Source organism: Vicugna pacos, chromosome 8 (assembly GCF_048564905.1).
Source record: "Vicugna pacos chromosome 8, VicPac4, whole genome shotgun sequence".
NCBI lineage: Eukaryota > Metazoa > Chordata > Mammalia > Artiodactyla > Camelidae > Vicugna > Vicugna pacos.
This window is the reverse complement of record NC_132994.1, coordinates 68,404,047-68,422,810: the sequence shown is the minus strand read 5'-3', so window position 1 is coordinate 68,422,810 and position 18,764 is coordinate 68,404,047. Positions and strand designations below refer to the sequence as shown.

Sequence of the window (18,764 nt, the reverse complement as noted above, 5' to 3'; positions counted from 1 at the left end):
CACCACCCCACCACCCCATTCAGCAGGAAGTAGATACGGAAGAAGAGACCTTCACCTGTTCCACAGATTTTTCACTGCCAATCTGTCAGGGGGGAATGTGGGGCCAACTGGCATCCTTCAAAGTCCAAAGACCCCCATTCCTGGGCTCTCAGATGTCTGCCTGCCATCCCTCAACAGATAAAGTACATTTTTTACTGGGTGTATTTGCCCTAACAAACTAATAGCCCTCTGTAATGCCTAATGTCACAATAGCTCAGGCTGGCTTGCTTCAGTCCCCCTTATGAGAGTCATAAACCCCACCACCCTTCACAGACCCTAAACTTCTTACTTCACCTAGAGCCAATCAGAGACTTGTGCACAAGCCAATCATGCACTTTCTGACCTACTTTATAAAACACCCCAATAGCTGGCCCTCGGGGCTCACACAGACATCTCTCATCTGTGTGGCCCACTGCTGTTCACGGCAGTGTACCCCTGATTAACTCCTTTACTATTCTCCTCCTTCAAAAAAACAAATAAAATAAAATAAAATAAAAAGAAGTTGAGAGGACAGAGTTCTTCCAAGAGAGGTTAACTGCCCACTGTCAGTGGGAGTCAACAGAGCCCAGAGCTGAAGTGCGCAGATGCTGTGGTCAGACTGCCCTAGCTCGAGCTCCTTCTCTCTTGGCAATGAGTAGTGTGAACTTGGACATTCAGCTTCTCTGGGCTTCAGTTTCCTCATAAGTAAAAGTGGACGACGCTATGTCCTGCATTTTTTAAGTTAATATGGGCAAGGCACCTAGAATTTGTCATGCTGTGTAGTAAGCGTTGATAAATCCACCTATTATTATTACGCAGTAAGTCAGGTGAGAATAGGTAAGTGTCCTTTAGATTTGGAAACACGGAGCTCCTTGGGGATCTTGGTTGCCTTAGAGGCAAGGATGGAGTGAAATGAAGAATGGACGGGAAGTCAGGAAGTCAGAACAGCAGGTACACCTGACTTGTGGGACCAGTTTGACTGTGAACAGGGGCTGGAAGTGTGGCAAGGGTTGAAGAGGATGGCTCACTCAAAGGATCTAAGATTTCTTCCTTTTTTTTTTAAGCAAGGAGACAGATGCAGGCTATGTTGACTGTCAGGAGCTACAAATTCTCCTTTCTTCTTCCCCCTCCAGGATGACTTCTTCCTCAAAGGCTAAAGGGGACAGTGACCAGTAGCTTTGCCTGCCCCTTCCTTCTGAGCATCTCTGATACCTGACTCAGACACCTGATACAGACTCTCTAGCCCACATCTAGACTCTCATCTTAGGTGAAGGAGGAACACTGCCAACCTAGACTTTTGACCAGGAAGTCTGCCTGGTCCCAGTTCCTGAACTAGAGAAACAGAACTATCACTGGGAAAGAGTAAGAATGTGTATTCTAGGCCATTTCATCCAAGAGTTAAAATTCACTAGGAGAATGATGGTTTAAATTGGACTTGGAGAATAGTGAGGAGACTATTAATTTGGGTGTTTGGGGAGAAGGAGTGTCATATGGCAGAGGAACAGGGTAAATCCAAGGGCAGTGTGAAGGTACTGGGCTCCAGGTGGGCCTCAAGGGAGATGAGAGGGCACCAACAAACTGGCTCTGGCCCCCTCCTCAAGGCTGGGTAAGCCTCCCCATCCTTCTTCCTAGCCCTTCTCAGTTGGAGGAACAGGCAGCCAATTGCTGTGAATAAATTACAACTCACTAACTTGGATGGAAGAATGCGGGTCCCAGGCCCTGTGTGTGCATAGGGACACTGCCATCCTTCCATGGCCTCAGCCTTCACTCTTTGGCCTTTGGGGATTGAGCTACAGATGTGCAAGGATAGAGGACCTAGAACAGAGAAAGAAGGAATAGATGTGGCCAGACTGAGAAGTCGAGTCCATCCAGAGTCCCTTTGCTGGGGAGAGACAGAGAGCTGTCACTAAGATGCCCAGGAAGACCTATTTACTTGTTGAACACAGAGCCTCCCCATTCACAGAGCAATTTGTTCCCACATCAATTTTTAAATGCATGGAGAAGCCTTAAATGCAAATGTATTCACCGTCACAGTTTTATTTATTCTTAACCTTTTTTTTCCAATTAAATTTTGAGGCTTAAACTAATAAACTATTGATATAATAAAGGCTAATTATTTTCACAATGCCTTTAGCATGGGCTGACTTTTTCTTCATTCACAAAAAGATTTGCTTTATTGTGTAGGAGAAAACCCTATCCACAGTTCTGAGTCATCCTGAGTGGAAAGGGTTGCCTGCTCTCACCACCTCATTAGGATACTTGACAGTGATTCACAGATCTTTAAGGATAATCGGCAGATTTTCAAATACTGCTTGGAACAGTGATAAACACTGTACTTTTAAAAATAGTGTAACTGTTACATGGTGCTCTCAGGCAATTAGCCTGTGTTGCTTGCCATAATTTGCCCTGCTTCTATCCCCAAAGGATAAGCATTTGGTCTGCCTGCCCAGAATCATGTTTCCTTCTTCCCTCTAGGTAGGTCACTAGATTCCTTTGTGAACAGTGGGCATCTAACAGTCATTAAAAAAAAAAAAAGACTAAATATGTGTAAAATGTATCTCTTAATATTTCTCTAGAGCATTGAGTCATAGTACATGGAATTATAAAATACTATCAGCAAAGGGCACTTTCCATACCATAATACTCATTTTGTAAAGTTCAGTTTGGCAATTCCAAGTCACATTTAATTTTCTCTGAAAATTCCCACATGGCAGAAAGATATTGCTCTTTGTGGCTTTCAAGTCTCTTTCAGGGAACTGTAAAATGACAACCTTTTAGAATTAGCACTTTTTCTATAGACACTAAATTACTTGCATCAAATAAAGTCATCTGTGCATTTTCATTAAAATAAATACTAAAATAATAAGTAACTTTCCTATACAACCATTCTGGGATTTATGAGGATTAGAATTCTGGGTTATAATTTACTGTGAATCATTTGTAGTTCTTCATCTTCACTGATAGGTGGGGCTAGGAATTTCTGTATTAATTATAATTCTTTAGCATATTAAAATCTGTATCTAGATGAAGTAGATACTTCAAAGCTTCAAATCTAATGAAACTGCACACTTCTCTTTTAAGGGATAAAGCTGTTTGCATTAATATGTGAAATACACCACTAAAACACCCCCTGCTGATTTCATAGGCTTTGCAGGGATTTATGCATAATTTTCTGAAAATTAAAAGACTGAATATCAGATATTTATGATGATAAAAATTAGACCTCAAGAACTATTAAAACCTTGGAAGATTCTCCTAAGAATTTTAAAATTCGGTTCAACAATTATTTAACACAAACCAGAGGTAAAGGAGCCTAGTAGAGTCAGAAGACTGGCGTTTGAGACTCAGCTGTGCACTTGCTAGCACCGTAACAGTGCTCACTGAGTATCTCCGTAAACCTACATCGCAGAATTGAAATGAGAATTACCTGAAGTAACTACTTTGGGGATAATAGATCATCACCTCTCATGCTGATTATTGAAGATGGCACGGTGTAAGACAACAATTCTCACATTTAGATGTGAAGACCAGTTCTCAGGAATCCAATCCTCCATGTCAATGTGTTTTTGCCCTTTAAAATTGTGTTTTGTTTTTATGTTGGTGTTAATCTGTTTAAAAGTTCATGTTAGCACATTCTGTATCATCTGAATATTCTCCTTATACTCTCACACAACATGGGTGTTCATTGTAGCTTTAGTGCCAAGTAATTCAACATTTGTTTCCAAGCTACTGAAAACAGGCACAAGGTGACTTACCATGTAGATTTTTGGTTCCTCCAAGAGAAAGGCAAGTGACAATGGCAAACATTCTGAACAAAGATTTGGTAGTAGTTTGGATCCAGAAAACTGATGAGAAAATCCAATCATGACATGGCACACTATAGCATGTGGTAAGCTGAACTTTAAAAAAAAGAATCCTGCCAGTCTGCATTAAGGGCAGTGATTTAACATCATGCATCATTTGTATTAGTTCTGTAGCTTTAAATATGTATTTAGTGTAATTACTTCTGAGTTAACTAGTCATATGAAAATTATGAACTGAAGTTTAGATTCAGATTCAGAATATTTAAATAACATTATAAAACTTAAAATTAGCATACATTAATTAAATAATTAACTTAAAATAATTTAATTCTTGAGGGGTGTGGCCAAGATCAGAACCCAGGAAAGAAAGAACTCAGGTTAAGTCTTCTCTCTGCTTTGCTGTGAGACCCTGAGCAAGTCAAATGACTTTGTCTCCCTCTATTTCTTCACAATAAAATATGGGTAATAATCTCATCCGCATAGGACTGTTGTGAGGAGTAAATGAAACAATGAATATAACTGTGAATGAATACCTTCCCAGGTATAGAACGCTGTGGAAAACAAGGGCTCTGAATCAAGAGTTTAGACTTTCAACCTGTATTTCTATGACACCTTGGACAAATCACTTTACCTCTATGGTAGTCACTTCCCAATTTTACAAGGTTAGGGATAGATCAGATTATCTCACAGTTTCTTCCATTATAGCTACAAAAGAAGATGGTTGGGGTTTCCACTGGGATTTCAATGGCCTCCTCAGCTCCAAATCATACCCACAGTTACTTGGTTTTCCATTAGCTTTATTTTAAACTTACTTTTCTGAGAAATGTAAAAGTTTATGATTCACTTGTGATTGATGTAGCAATTTGAAAAAAAAAGAAACAAACAAAAAACAGTTAGAAAAGCTCTCAGATTTCAACATCTTTCTTTGCTTTGTTGTTTCCTCTGCTATAATGGAAAGACAGAACGCAGATTTGAGTCTTCTTTCTACACTTGGATGTTAACTATCCTAGGCAAATCATATGACCTCTCCACATTGCACTGCTTTAAAAAAGCAGGCTCTGGACATAGACTTGTGGATTCAAATCCTGACTCTACCAGTTATTAGCTGTGCAGCCCAGGGTAAATTGCTAAACTTCTCTAAGCTTTATCTTTTGTAACAATTAATGAGATGATGGTTGTAAAGCACTCAGCTGTGAAGCCTGTTATTTTGAGAAAAGCTCAGTGATTGTTAGCTATTATTAGTATCATGTTTATTTTCCTTCCCTTTCATCCTTAGCTTTCCATTTGTTACAAGGAGAGGCTTGTAGGATGAAGGAGCAATAAGAAAATTTTGGATCGCTAAGCAAAGGGTAACAACCAATACTCAATGCAAAATCAGATTAGTAGAACGAGCAGCCACCACACGTCAGGAAAGTTAATTTGGATCTGAGTTCAGTTTTTCAGCTTTGTGAATTTCATTAAGTCATATCACCTCTCCAAAGTCGTTGTTTCTTCCGCTCTAAACGGAGACTAGTAATATTTATCCTATACATTTCACAAAACTGTCAAAGGTTCAAAAACAAATGTTTGATATATACACGAAAACACTTCCTAAAATCTAAAAGTACTAAATAAAGCGGGTTTTCTCATCGATTACATTTGGAAGGGGCAGAAGTATTGGTTGGATTCTACTTTTGGCTCCCTCACTAACAAGCTGTGTTGACAATGTTTAACCCCTCAGGGCTACATTCATCTGCTAGGTAATTATAACGGTAACAGCCACCTTTGATAGCCGGCTTACCACTTGACACGTATTGCACTATGTGCTTAATTTGCACACCAGGCGACCTCTCACTCAGTGTCATAACCTTAAAGCAGACATTATGTCCATTGAACAGATTTTAAAAAACAACAACTTAAGACTAAGAGAAGTTAGAAGCCTGCCATCCCGCACTGGCAGGGCTGACGTTCTAAAAGCATCTAACCGTAAGAGAACCATTAGCAATTAGTAGTTTCGCCTCGTATCACCGCCTCGCCCGCGACCATTCACGGACATGTAGGAACGCCCATCAGCCTGCGGGTTACTGGGCTCCCCCAATCCTTGGATCCGCCTCTCCCTGTTCTTGCCCAGGCCCCGCCCGCCGGGCCGCTCGGGCACCGCCCACTCACGAGAGGCCAGGACCAAGGACTTCCACTACCCTCACGTGCGGAAAGCAGCGCGTCCCCAGCCTGCACCGCGCTTAGCGGGGCGCGGCGCATGCGCTTTGCGTGCGCCCGGATTTCCTGTTTGCTCCATCGCTTCCGGCGGCGTACACCTGACCAATGAGCTAGGCTCGGAGGCGGGCCGTAGAGCCCCAGGCTCCTCCCCCGCCCGTAGTTTAAGAACAGCGGGGAAGGCCCGGTGTGCGACCTGTACTGTCCGGCTGGGGGTCATGGCTGCTACGAGGACGCTCAACACGTTCCGTCTCCCGCCGTTGCCCACGATTCGAGAAATCATTAAGTTGTTTAAACTGAAAGCAGTGAAACAGCTATCCCAGAATTTTCTCCTGGACTTGAGGCTGACAGGTGGCTGGCTTATTGGTCCTCCCTGGAGGTCTCCTCCGCGTCCCTGGGGGCGTGGGGCGAGGGTACCTCGCGCGGACCCTACGGGCGGGTGACGGGGTTGGAGCAGATGGGCGGGTGGTTGGAGCAGAAGGTCCGGCCTTTCTGCCGCTTTGTACTGAAAGAACGCCGAGTCCCGTCGGCCAGGAAACGTGGGACTGCGTTCCTTGCTCACGGGCGTTTGCCGTGGGCTTTTGAAGGCCGATTTTGCAGACGCCCAGCAAACACTCGGGGAGGAAGGGTTCGCGTTTCTTGAGGGGCGGTTATGGACTTTGGAATCTCGGTATGTTAACAACATAAAATGGTACTGCACGTGCTGACTAGATTGGCTTTTTATACAGTCCAATTAGTGCAGGGATTTTATGTAACACGTTGAAAGAGTATCAGTTTCATAGGATTCGTTATTTAAACGTTTAACTTGTTTAGTCTTAAGAAATCCTCGCGGGCGCAGATATTCGTTCGGTAAATACATATTGAATGAGCCATTATGTGCTAGAGCTGAAGATCGGGTATGGGCGTGAACAAGGCAGTCTGTCCCCAAGGAGCTTACATTTTAGTCAACATTCCCGCTCCTTGTTCTAAGTCACTTTTTATGAAGTAAAACTTGGCTGCAATAAAATTCACCAGTTTGAAGTGCACAGTAAAAGTTTTGACAAATGTTTGTACTATACCACCACTGTTTCTTAGTGATGGTTTCTTCTAAAAGATGATATTGCAAGAATAAGATGTATTACAAATATGTCCACTGATACAAGGTTGGAGTACTTAACCTTTTTTCTTTTTTTGGTGGGGGTATTAAGGTATGTATGTATGTGTGTATGTATGTATGTATGTATTTAAATGGAGGTACTGGAGATTGAACCAGGGACCTCATGTATGCTAAGTACCCGCTCTGCCACTAAGCAATACCCTTCCCCCTTTTGACGTTTTGATATTTCATTCTGTTTGGCCCTTCTTTAGAAAATGAAAGGATCAGTAAATCACACCCCCAGATTTCATTTTTCTATGAGATGAAGTAAGTCTACAGAGCATGGTCAGGACGATTTATTTCTTGGACATAGAGTAGCAGTGTGGCCCTGACAGTGACACTATAACTGGGTAAACTTAGTTTCAGTTTTCTCATCCTTTAATTGGAGGAGGGCTCTACTACAAGAACTTTAAAAAGTTACCCACCTCTAAAATTGTTCGGTCCTAGTAGTAACCAGAACCAGCCTTTTCTGCTAGTCATTAGACACATTGTGTATAAAAAGCACCGTTCTCGGGACTAGAAGTCCTGAGGCATATATATATATATATATATATATATATATATATATATATATATATATATATTTAAGACTTTTATATTTTAAAAAATTCTTCATATACATGTTCTTGTGTGAGTATTCGCTCTCAGGAATAAATTCCGGAACCTGGGTACTATTATTCCCTCTTACACGGGAACCAAAGTGAAGGGAAATTAAGGTACTTGTGTGTGTGAGCAATGCAAGATGGAACCCCAAGCTTAGTGACTTGACAGTGCCTCTTTGATACTCATTTGTATTTGAATGTGCCTGGAAAGTTTAAGGCTGACCGACAGCCCTACCTACTGTTATAGCTTTCCATTGAAAAAAATGGGAATATAAAATCACTCCATAATACCTGTGCTTAATGTAGCATCTCTGCTCCCTCTGAGAGGCATTGGCTTTAATGGAGGGAGGGTTGGTTTTAGAATTTACATCTGAGCTGGAGTCCCTTTTCCATTTGTTCTCTTGGTGAGCTCACTCAAGTAAAATAATGGACATGGAAACTGGAAAGTTCAGAGAACTGGGAAATTGGGGTAGTAGTTCTTAGTTAATGTGGTGTAAGGATTTGCTGTGAGAAAGCATGTAAATCACCTGTAACAAATAGATGGTCAGTGGATGCTAGTTTTCTCCTGGCACCCGGTGAAAGACAAAACTATGTTGGGATGATTGAGAGACTTTCTACCTCTAAACCTACAAAAGTAGGCCATCAAAAACAGGATGCAGAAATGAGACTGTACGGTGTCAGTGAATAGTGCAAGGAAGTGCTGGTTTGTTTTCAGTGGCTGAATTTCCACTAGCACAGGAGGCCCAATTGCTTGGATTTTAATACCTCAGTCAATAATATGACCAGCCTATTGTATGTTTATCCAGAAGTGATAATCGGTGATCTGCTTTTCAAGGAGGTCTTAAGGTCTGCTGACTTAAAAGAACTTGATTAATTAAAAAATTAATTTTCCCATATCAACTTGAATGTTTGCAAAGCTTAAAAAAAAAACTTGACTGCTAAATTTGATTTTTTCCTGAAAATGACCAAGAATACAAATTTCTGCAAGTCCAGTGAGCTAGGAACATGCTACCATTGCCATATTGACCACAGCTAGACATCTGTAGGTAAAAATGGAAACTGCCAGGACTTTCTGCTTCTGGATTTTTAAGCTAGCAACCTTGGAAATTCTGAATATGAAACTAGTCTTGTTTATTCTACTATTTGATGTTCAACAACTATAGAGAAGTCGTTCAGGCTTATCCAGACAATCCATAGGACTCAATTGGTTTGACAGAGAAACAGATAGAAAATAACCTATTAGCTAACTTTAGGTTCAGGAAATTTGTCGTGGTAATTCTCCTTTTATTAAGGGACTGATGCAATTCAGCAGTTATGTGGTAGAATATTGAATGGCCACTATCTGTTGGTTTAGGTTGATAGTTAAATTATCAGATAAAATTTTATGTAAAGATTAGTTGAGTAATGAATGGCTGATAAGAATTTGAATAGATTATTTTTCTTTTTAAAGTCCATGTGTTGAAGTTTGCGAAGGTAATCGACTAGAACTTTCTTTTCCCAGATAAAATTGTGAGGAAGGCTGGCAACCTGACAGATGCTTATGTTTACGAAGTGGGCCCCGGGCCAGGGGGGATCACGAGATCCATTCTGAATGCCAGTGTCACTGAACTCCTGGTGGTTGAAAAGGATAGTCGATTTATCCCTGGATTACAGGTGAGAAACTGAAACGTGTCTTTTTTAGAGGGCACAAACCCAATTTACATCTTTAGACTAGACCATGGTTCTTAGACCCCAGGGTATCCCAGGATTATATAGTTTGCTCCTCAAGTTGCAGATCTCCAGGCCTCATTCCAGAGATTCTGATTCCTTCGTCTGGAAGGCCTAGGAATCTGCATTTCTAGCCAGCATTGGCACATGTGGACTGTTGACCACAGCTTGAATAAACCTGCTTTATACATTGATGCTAAACAAACTGTTTCTTATCTACCAATAGCTGTGCATGTCGCCCATTCCTTCAAAATTAAGTAAAAATAAGTAATGGCAATAATGACTCAGTTATTGGCATGACTTCTGAGAGCATCTTTAAAATTTGGAAAATCGTTTCTATAAGCAAAAGATGGAGAAGACGTGCTTCGTTGAGAGGGACTTGGGCATTCAGCTTAGGCCTTCTTCTAATAGGATTTTATAAGTGAAGAAATCAAGTTACACCACTGTACCTATAGATTTAAGATGAGGTTTGAATGAAATGATACGTGCATCTTTTAAACAGTAGGCAATGTCATGCGAGAAATATGTGTAGGACCTAGGTGTGTTTCAGCAGGAGAGAAGCCTTGAGTGCAGGGATTCATAGCTGCCTGTCGAAGGCTGCCGTGGAGAGGATAAGCTTGTTTTGATCTTCTCTAGAGAAGAACTAGAGCAAATAGGTAAGGATTAAGGGGGGGCAGATGTGGATTTAAAATGAGGGGCTTAATTTTTAAAACAGTGGCAAACAGTGGAACAGATTATATCAGGGATCTTGTAAAGGGAATTCTTCACTGGGGCACTTCATGGCTTAAGGGTTTTTGTTTGAGTTCTCTGTAATTCTGAAACTGTAAAAGAGCCCTTAGCCTTTTGTTCATATGAGTAGCAATTTATTAGGGGAGTCCGAGGGAATAATAAAATTGTCTGCATTGTTACTTTTATATAAGAGGACAAATTGGTTTAAAATTAGTACATTCTAATACTTTCATATGGATTAATGGAGAAGTGCTTAATTTCTGCCAGACCAGCTTGAGAAAATTTGTTTGAAAATCTAGGGCTTTGTGTTCATGCCTCTGATTTTTTTTTTTCTTTTTAAGAAACTGTGATTTTGTTCTCATTATTTTGCTATCTCCAGTTTTTATGCTTTAAAAAATCATAAAATACTTGATTTCATCTTATTTTGCCAGCCTTTATCAACAGAATTTGTTTCAGATTAATAGCTTTATTTGGGGATTATTATATGGTACATATTTTTGATATTTTAATAGTGATTTTTGCTTTGAACCACTTCTTTAGTGAACAGTGTGTCCGTTGGAAGTGGAAGTGGTAATATTGTTATTTTCGGTGAGATCATGAGGTGATGAAAAGAAACTGAATAACACTACATAATTCCCTGCAGGTTTATTCATCCAGCCCTTTTATGGGCAAAGGGAATACTCATCTGACTTTTCTGCCTTGAAAGAGACATCTTAACCTTAAGTCTCATCCTCTGTGATGTGTAGTTCTTTGTCATTAGGCAAAGAGGTGAATCAGATTCCTCACTGCCATCTTAATTTACAAATTCTCTTTGATCGCAACTAAAGCTATTTGAAGACGGACTGTAAAAGGCAGCGGCACACGTCTCAGCTGTCCTTCCCCCAGTCCCTGCCCTCCTAACCCCTGCCTTGTTTTATTTGTCTTGTAAGGTTTCTCATCATCTGACGCACTGTATGTTCTTGCTTGTTTGTCATCAGTCTGCCCCATCTGGAGTGTAAGTGCCATGAGGGTAGAGATTTTATCTGTATTGTTCCCTGCTTTATCTCTACAGCATAGGAAAGTGCCTGGCACATAGCAGCTGTTCAGTAATATCTCACATGGGGAATAAAAAGATGGACTGTCTTTGTATGTATTTATCTAATTATCTGATTAAATTATTTAATATCATTTAATGGTGAAAGTGAATAATTGTGTAGCATTGATTATCGAAGTTTTGTGCACTTTTTTCTAAATATGAAGGTTAATTTCAAGGTAAATTACTGTGCAGGAAATGTATATTTGACTTAGCTGTGTTTGTAGAAGAAGCAAAATTAATTTTTAGTGTCTTATATGCAGGAAAGAAATTTGCCTTAAAAAGAAATGTTGGGTACTAAAATATCAAATAGACTTCTTTTTCCTGTAAAGAATGTTTCAATATGTAAAACCACGTTCTTTCAGAGGTACTAAATTAATCATAAAACTGAGTAAAGGCAGGAGAGTGATCTATTTTAAGGATTCCATTTTAGTGATATCTAAGCTAATAGAATTACTTTTTAAAGAAATTGTAATAATTTATGAAATGTCTTCTATCTGAAAGTATGTCATTTGTAGCTTAATTCAACTCTTAAAATATTATCACGAGGCAGCTTAGGGGAAAGAACATAGTGATAATGTATAGGCTTCCCTGTCAACAAATTGTAACATAAGAAAACGTGCCTCATATGTGAAAGTATTAATGTGTGATTTTGTAGTGAACAGACTCTAGCATCACACTGCCTATGTTTGACTTCAGGCTCCAACATTTGCTACTTACGTGACCTTGGGCAAGTAACCATCTCTCTCTGTGCCTCAGTTTGCTCATAGGATTGTTATGGATTGAATGAGCGCCTTATACTTAGTGGGCACCCAGTAACAGTTTTTTCAAAATAAGTCATCAATTAAATTATCTTCATGCCTTGGGCACCTCCGGTAATTAAGGACTGATCAGGAGACTGCTCCTCTGGGAAGAAGTGTAGGAGAAAAGTAATGTTACTCCTTTGGAGCACTAGAAAATCCCCAGTGCAGTGGAAACATCAGAGCTTGCTCCGACTCATCAAACAGCATTGGACATCTGGGATTTCTTTATGTTGTAGCATTTTCTTGTGATTGTGTTTCCAGGATTTTTGTTATCTTTTGGTCATTCGTTGTTGTGACATTTTTATGGCTGGGTAGACTGTGCCTTGGAGGGGAGTGAGATTCTCTGACGCTTTGGGGAGCTTGAGGCCTTAATGAGTTCTTCCCCGCATTTCTGAATTGAAGGTAACATCATAAGTAATTACTTCAGATCAGTAATCTGGACGCTTCTTTTTTTTTTCTGTTTGTTTTAAAGATTTTATATATTAATAATAATCATAATAACTGATATTTATTGAGAGTTTACCACACTAAGTACTTTGTACAGCTTTATTGAGGTAGTTGTTTCAGTAAACTGCACATATTAAAAGTGTACAAGTCACTTTTTTGAAAACTGTAATCATATGAAACATCACTACAATCAAGATAAAGACCATCTATAACCTTCAAGATTCCTTATGTTCCTGTGTAATCCATCCCTCCTCCTTCCCTCTCCTCTGACAACCACTGATCTGCTTTCTGTCACTATAGATGATTTTCCATTTTTTAGAATTTTGTAGAAGTGGAATCATACAGTAGGTGCTTTTTTTATCTGATGTCTTTTACTGAGCATTAATCACATTGAGATTCATCCATGTTGGGGTGCTTTTTCAGTAGTTTGCTCTTTTTTACTGCTTGCCTAGTGTTCTGTTCTGGGAGTATACCAGGTTTGTGCATTCACTCACAAAGTTGGTGGACGTTGGACTGTTTCCACCTTTTGGCTATCACACAGCTGTGACGGACGTTTACATGCAGGTCTGTGTGGATATATACTTTTTTATGTCTCGTGAGTAAAGTACTAGGCTTAGAATGTCTAGGTCCTGTGGTAGGTGTGGGTTAAACTTTTTGTGAAACTACCAGAGTTTTACGAGGTGGCTCTACTTTTTAACATTCCCACCAGTTGTGCAAGAGTTCCAGTTACTCCACATGCCTGCTCACATTTAGTATAGTCAGTCTTCTTAATTTTAGTCATCTGAATGTATACGTAGTGGTATTCACTGTGGTTTTTATTTGCATTTCCCTAGTAAATAATGTTTCTACACATATTTTCATGTGCTTATTTGCCATCTGTATCTCTTGGGGGGGAATTGTTTTTGCAGACTTTGAGCAGTTTTTAATTTTTGTTTGTCTTTTCATTACTGTAAGAGATCTTTATATAGTTTAGGTACAAGCACTTTGTCACATACATGTTTTGCAGTGCTTTCCCCTCAGCTGTGCCTTTCCTTTTCATTTTTGTAGAATTTAACAGTGTCTTATGGCGAGGAAAACTTAGTTTTTATAATATACAATTTATCCATTTTTTAAAACTTGATGCTTTTTGCATCTAAATTTTAAAATAATTGCCAAAACCAAAACTTAGAATTTCTCCTGCATTTTTTTCTAGATGTTTTATCTGGATGTGGAATCTTAAAACACACACACACACACAAAACAAAAACATAAGTGAACTCCTGGATGCAGAGAACAGATTGGTGATTGCCAGGGGCCAAGGGTTGGGAGTGGGTGGTGAAATGGGTGAAGTTAGTCAAAAGATACAAACTTCCAGTTATAAAATAAGTCCTGGAGATGTAATGTACAGCATGCTTACTATAGTTAATAATACTGTATTGTATATTTGAAAGTTGCTAAGAGAGTGAATCTTAAGAAGTTCTCATTACAGGAAAAAATTTGTAGCTGTCATGATAGAGGTTAACTAGACTTATTGTGATGATTTTGCAGTGTGTACATAAATCTAATCATTATGTTCTGCACCTGAAGCTAACATGTTATATGTTAATTATATCGTAATTTTTGTAAGTTGAATATTGACTTGAAAGCTTATTTTCTAAATAATGTACAAATTCTTAGAATCATAAGTGACATAAGATCCTGTGGTTTTCAGATTACAGTTGATCATTGAACAACATGGATTTGCACTGCATGGGTCTACTTATACACAGATTTTTTCAGTAAATACATACTGTGCTGCATGATCTGAGGTTCATTGAATTGGAGGGTGTTGCTGTTGAACTGATACAGAAGGCTGATTATAGGACTTGGGTATTTGCAAATTTGGGTATCTTTGGCAGGTCCTGGAACCAATCCCCTGAAGATACCAAGGGATGATGTAAATGGGAAGGAGAGAAAGAAAAGCCTCTCCAATTCTCCAGGGGTCAATTAAGTAGAGGCCTTAATTTGGTGATCAGAGCACCTCCTCGTTTGTCTGCTCCAGGTGAACCAAATTATAAACTCTTCCAGAACTTGCTCTCTTGTCCTAAACACTCAATAACAGAACAAAAATAACAATGAAAGACAGAAGTCTCACTTTGGTCTTTTTGTACAATGAGAGGAGCATGAACCTTGATCCAAATCTACAATTTGAAATTAAAATTTTACAATAAATCCCTATGAACCACTAGGTAATATTAGTTCCTTACAATGAGCAGAAAAATTATGAAGGTGTCCCTAAAATATTTTCAGTAAGGAAGCTTGTTTAAACGCTAGTCTTAGCAAGATCATTCTAACGCTGAATTCTCAAAATGAAGTTAATTTGCTTCCACTTTACCCTGTCTAAGTGTATGAAAGTTATGCATGTTTCAAAGTCACAGTACTTTGAGAATTTTTTTTTAAAAATTGCCAAAACCCAAACAAAGGCTTTCTCCTTTGTTTTCTTCTAGATATTTTATAGTTTTAGCTTTTACAAGTAGGCCTGTGACACATTGACTAATTTTGTGTATAGTGTGAGATAAGGATAAAGGTTCACTTTTTTTTTTTTTCACATCATTTGTTGAAAATATCCTTTCCTCATTAAGTTGCCTTGTTACTGTTGTCAGAAGTGAGTTTTATGTGTTGGTTGTTGCTCTGTGGGTACCATGTAGGAATACCATTTATTTGGGGATGTTGACTTTGTATCCTGCAACCTTGCTCCATTCATTTATTAGTAGCTATTTTGTAGACTCCTTAGTATTGTCTGTATATATTAATATTTCATCTGCAAATAAAGACAGTTTCACCTCTATTCCAATTTATTTGCCACCATTTTGCTTCTTACTACACTGCTAAAACCTGCAGTACAACACTGAACAGAAGTGGTAGGATTATATTGAAATGTTTTCATTCTTATTCCTTCAGAATACTTTCTAATTTCCTTTCTTTTTAATATTTTTGACATATTAAAAAGACTTCTAAAAGAAGTTCCAAATTCCCACATAACCTTCAGCTCCAGTTTCTCTTGCAGTTTATCTTGACTTGTGGATTATTTAGAAGTGTATCATTTAGTTTGTAAATTTAAGTGTTTTTCAGATCTTATGCAATTTCTAATTTAATGCCTTTGTGATCAGGGAACATACTTTCCATGACTTGAATCATTTTAATTAATTTGGACTTGTTTATGGCATATGGGATATGATCTGTCTTGGTAAATGTTTCTTAAAAAGAATATGCATTCTGCTGAAAAGAATATGCATTCTACTACTGTTGGATGAAGCATAACTTTCAGTTAGGTCAGTCGGCATTACTCGGGTCTTTTGTCTCCTTAGTGATTTTCAATCTACTTGTTTAATCATTCATTGAGAGAAAGGTGTTGAAATCTTGAACTCTAATTGCACATTTGTCTGCCTCTCCTTGTAGTCCTGTCAGTTTTTGTTTCTTCTGTTTTGAAGCACTGTTACTTGGTGCATAAACATTTAGGATTGTTATATCTTTGTGATGGTTTGGCTCCTTTATCATTACAAAATGATCTTCATGATCCGTGGGGATATTCTTTCCTCTGGAATCTACTTTGTCTGATATTAATTTAGCCATTCCAGCTTTCTTTTGATTAGTGTTAGAATAGTATATCGTTTTCATCCTTTCACTGACTTCTGTTTTTATATTTAAAGTCTTTTTCTCATAGGCAGCACGTAGTGGGTCTTGCGTTTTTCCCACCAATCTGACCATCTCTGCCTTAGGTATTAGTTTTCTATTGCTGCTGTAACAAATTACCACAAATCCTGTAGCTTAAAATGACGCAAATGTATTCTCTTACAGTTCTGGGGGTCAGAAGCCTATAAAGTCGAGGCCAGCAGGGCTGCATTCTTCTGGAGGCTTCAGGGGAGCATCTGTTTCCTTGCCTTTTTCAGCTTCCAGGGGCCACCTGCTTCCATGAACTCAGGGACCTCTTGCTTCTACATCTCTGCTGTTGGCTCTAAGCCTCCTGCCTCTCTCTTCCAAGGACCCTTGTGGTTGCATGGGGCCCACCTAGATAATCTGCCCCTCTCAAGATCTTTAATCACATCAGCCAAGTTCCTATTACCATGTAAGATAACTCAGTCACAGGTTCCAAGGATTAGGATGTGGGCATCTCTGTGGGGCCAGTATTCATCCCACCGCAGTTGATTATCTATAACTATTTACTTCGTTATTTTAGTGGTTTATGGAGGGTGTGTAGTATACATCTTTAACATGTCCCAGTCTGTCTCCGGGTAATTACACCACTTCGTGCATCGCATACACACCTTACAGTAGTTTACTTGCATCTCTCCCCGCCAGGCTGTGTGCAGCTGTTGTCATATTTCTCCATGTGTTGTAAAGTTCACAACACAATGTTATTTTTGTTTTAAAAGTCAATTCTGTATAAAAGAGATTTATATAATAAACAAGAATTCTTACATATTTACCCATTTGGTTACTATTGTGAATGCTCTTCATCCGTATTTCCATTTACCATCATTTTCTTTCTCCCTGACCATTGTTAGCATTTCTTGTAGTGTGGATCTCGTGGTAATAAATCTTTCAGCATTTGTATGTCTGAAAAAGTGTTTTATTTTGCCTTAGTGCTTGAAAAACCATTAAGTTATGGGCTTATTTCATGGAATTTTAGAGATAGTAAGGCATTGATTATTGCTAGTATTGCCTCTGAGGTTTTATAAGAGGTAAACAATGATTATTTCTACTTGATAGGCCAAGTGGAGAGTTCATGGGATTGAGAATCAAATAGGTCAGTGTTCAGATGTCATATATAGCTCTTACTGGCTTTGTGACCTTGAGCTTGCCTTTGAATCTTTTTTAACTTAAGCTGTCTCATCTGCAGCATGGGAATAATAATTATCTTTTGTGGTTATTACAAGAATAGATAGAAATTTATGTAAAGAGCCTGGCCTATGGCCAGTAGTCAATAAATGGTTGCTTTTGAATTATTACCCTTCCCCGTCATTTTATAAAGGGACATATAAAGTAATTTAGTCATCCTGGCAAAAGAAGCTGTTTTTAATCAGAGATAGGAAAAATCTGAAGTTCTTTCCCTGCTAGGAAGTTTTAAATAAGAGTTTCTGTTGCTATTTGATTATATACTTTACACATGTAACTTTCTTGACATAGATATAACCATAGTTAATCATAACATAGACAGCAATCAGCCAATAAGCGACAGGTGGCTTACAGCCAACATGATTTCCTAGCCCACTGCAAATTAGAAGTACAGGGATCAATGCTGGAAGTAGATCCACTGACAACAGCAAGGAGTAATGGTTATTACTGTCACAGAAAAGCTATAAAAAGCAAATATTAAAAACTGAAAAAAGCACAGTAATGGGAGGTCATAACCACTGAGGCCATTGCTCTACAGGCAGCAGTGACCCGAGTCATCAAGGAAAGGGTGAAATTGGGCGCGTTGTCCTTGGCTTGGGTAGAGAATTGTGTGTTATAGTTTGGAAAGATTTCTATTTGCAAGTTTCTTTTTAAGAAATGTTAACACTTAAAGGATGTTAACATTGGTGGAACAGAAAATTTGCTACATCAAACATCTAATTCCTTGGTAAGTCTGAGTTTCTACTATACCTGTTCCGGTCCTACTTAAAAAACAACGAAAGCTGACTTGTTGAATTCATGCTGTAATCTTCACCCTAAGAAAAGTCTATTGTAACATTATCTTAAATTGCTTTTGAATAATAGCATTAGTCTTTTTTATGTATTCTATATAAAGGAAAAAACTATTTTCCACTATCATATTCCATATTATGGATTCTTTCTCGTATAGTTTGCTTAACAGTTCGGCCTAGCCTCATTTCAACAGTGTTTGTGTTCCTACTTGGTGGCAAGTTAGAAAGAAGGTGATGATATCACTGGACTGTGTAATTAATGCTTAGCCCACTGTGCAGTGTTGGCTACCATGAGCCCCTTACCGTGAGAAAGTGACATAAAACATACAAAATGGCTATTCGATGTAGTTTTTGTTCTCAAGGAATTTATAATTGGGCATAATTTCCAAGAATTGCATAAATTCTTTCCTCACAAAATTAGATCCAGAAAACTACCTCGGTAGGCCATAGTTAGCTGCCCCCTACAGAAAAGCATTCACTAAGACCTTGACTTGTTGAGGAGAGATTTTTAGGTGACTATGTGAAGAATACTGCTGCGTTTGTTTTCTCACTTTCATTAAAGGCATTCTCTACTACTCTGTTAAGGGGTTCCTTGTACCCTTTACAAAAC

At 38.8% G+C, this 18,764-nt stretch overlaps 1 protein-coding gene across 2 annotated transcripts in view; it reads left to right on the top strand.

Moving 5' to 3' along the window:
* The first annotated feature begins 6,155 nt into the window (after positions 1 to 6,155).
* Positions 6,156 to 18,764, top strand: part of TFB1M (transcription factor B1, mitochondrial) — a 57,393-nt gene continuing 44,784 nt past the window's right edge. Inside the window, exons 1-2 of one of the 2 annotated variants that reach the window (XM_006197707.4) lie at positions 6,156 to 6,365; positions 9,253 to 9,404. In XM_006197707.4, the coding sequence (XP_006197769.1) occupies positions 6,233 to 6,365; positions 9,253 to 9,404 (285 nt within the window). In that variant the 5' untranslated portion in view covers positions 6,156 to 6,232. Of the gene's footprint in view, positions 6,366 to 6,539; positions 6,685 to 9,252; positions 9,405 to 18,764 lie in introns of those variants that run through there. The other variant, XM_072966094.1, reaches the window with a different exon arrangement.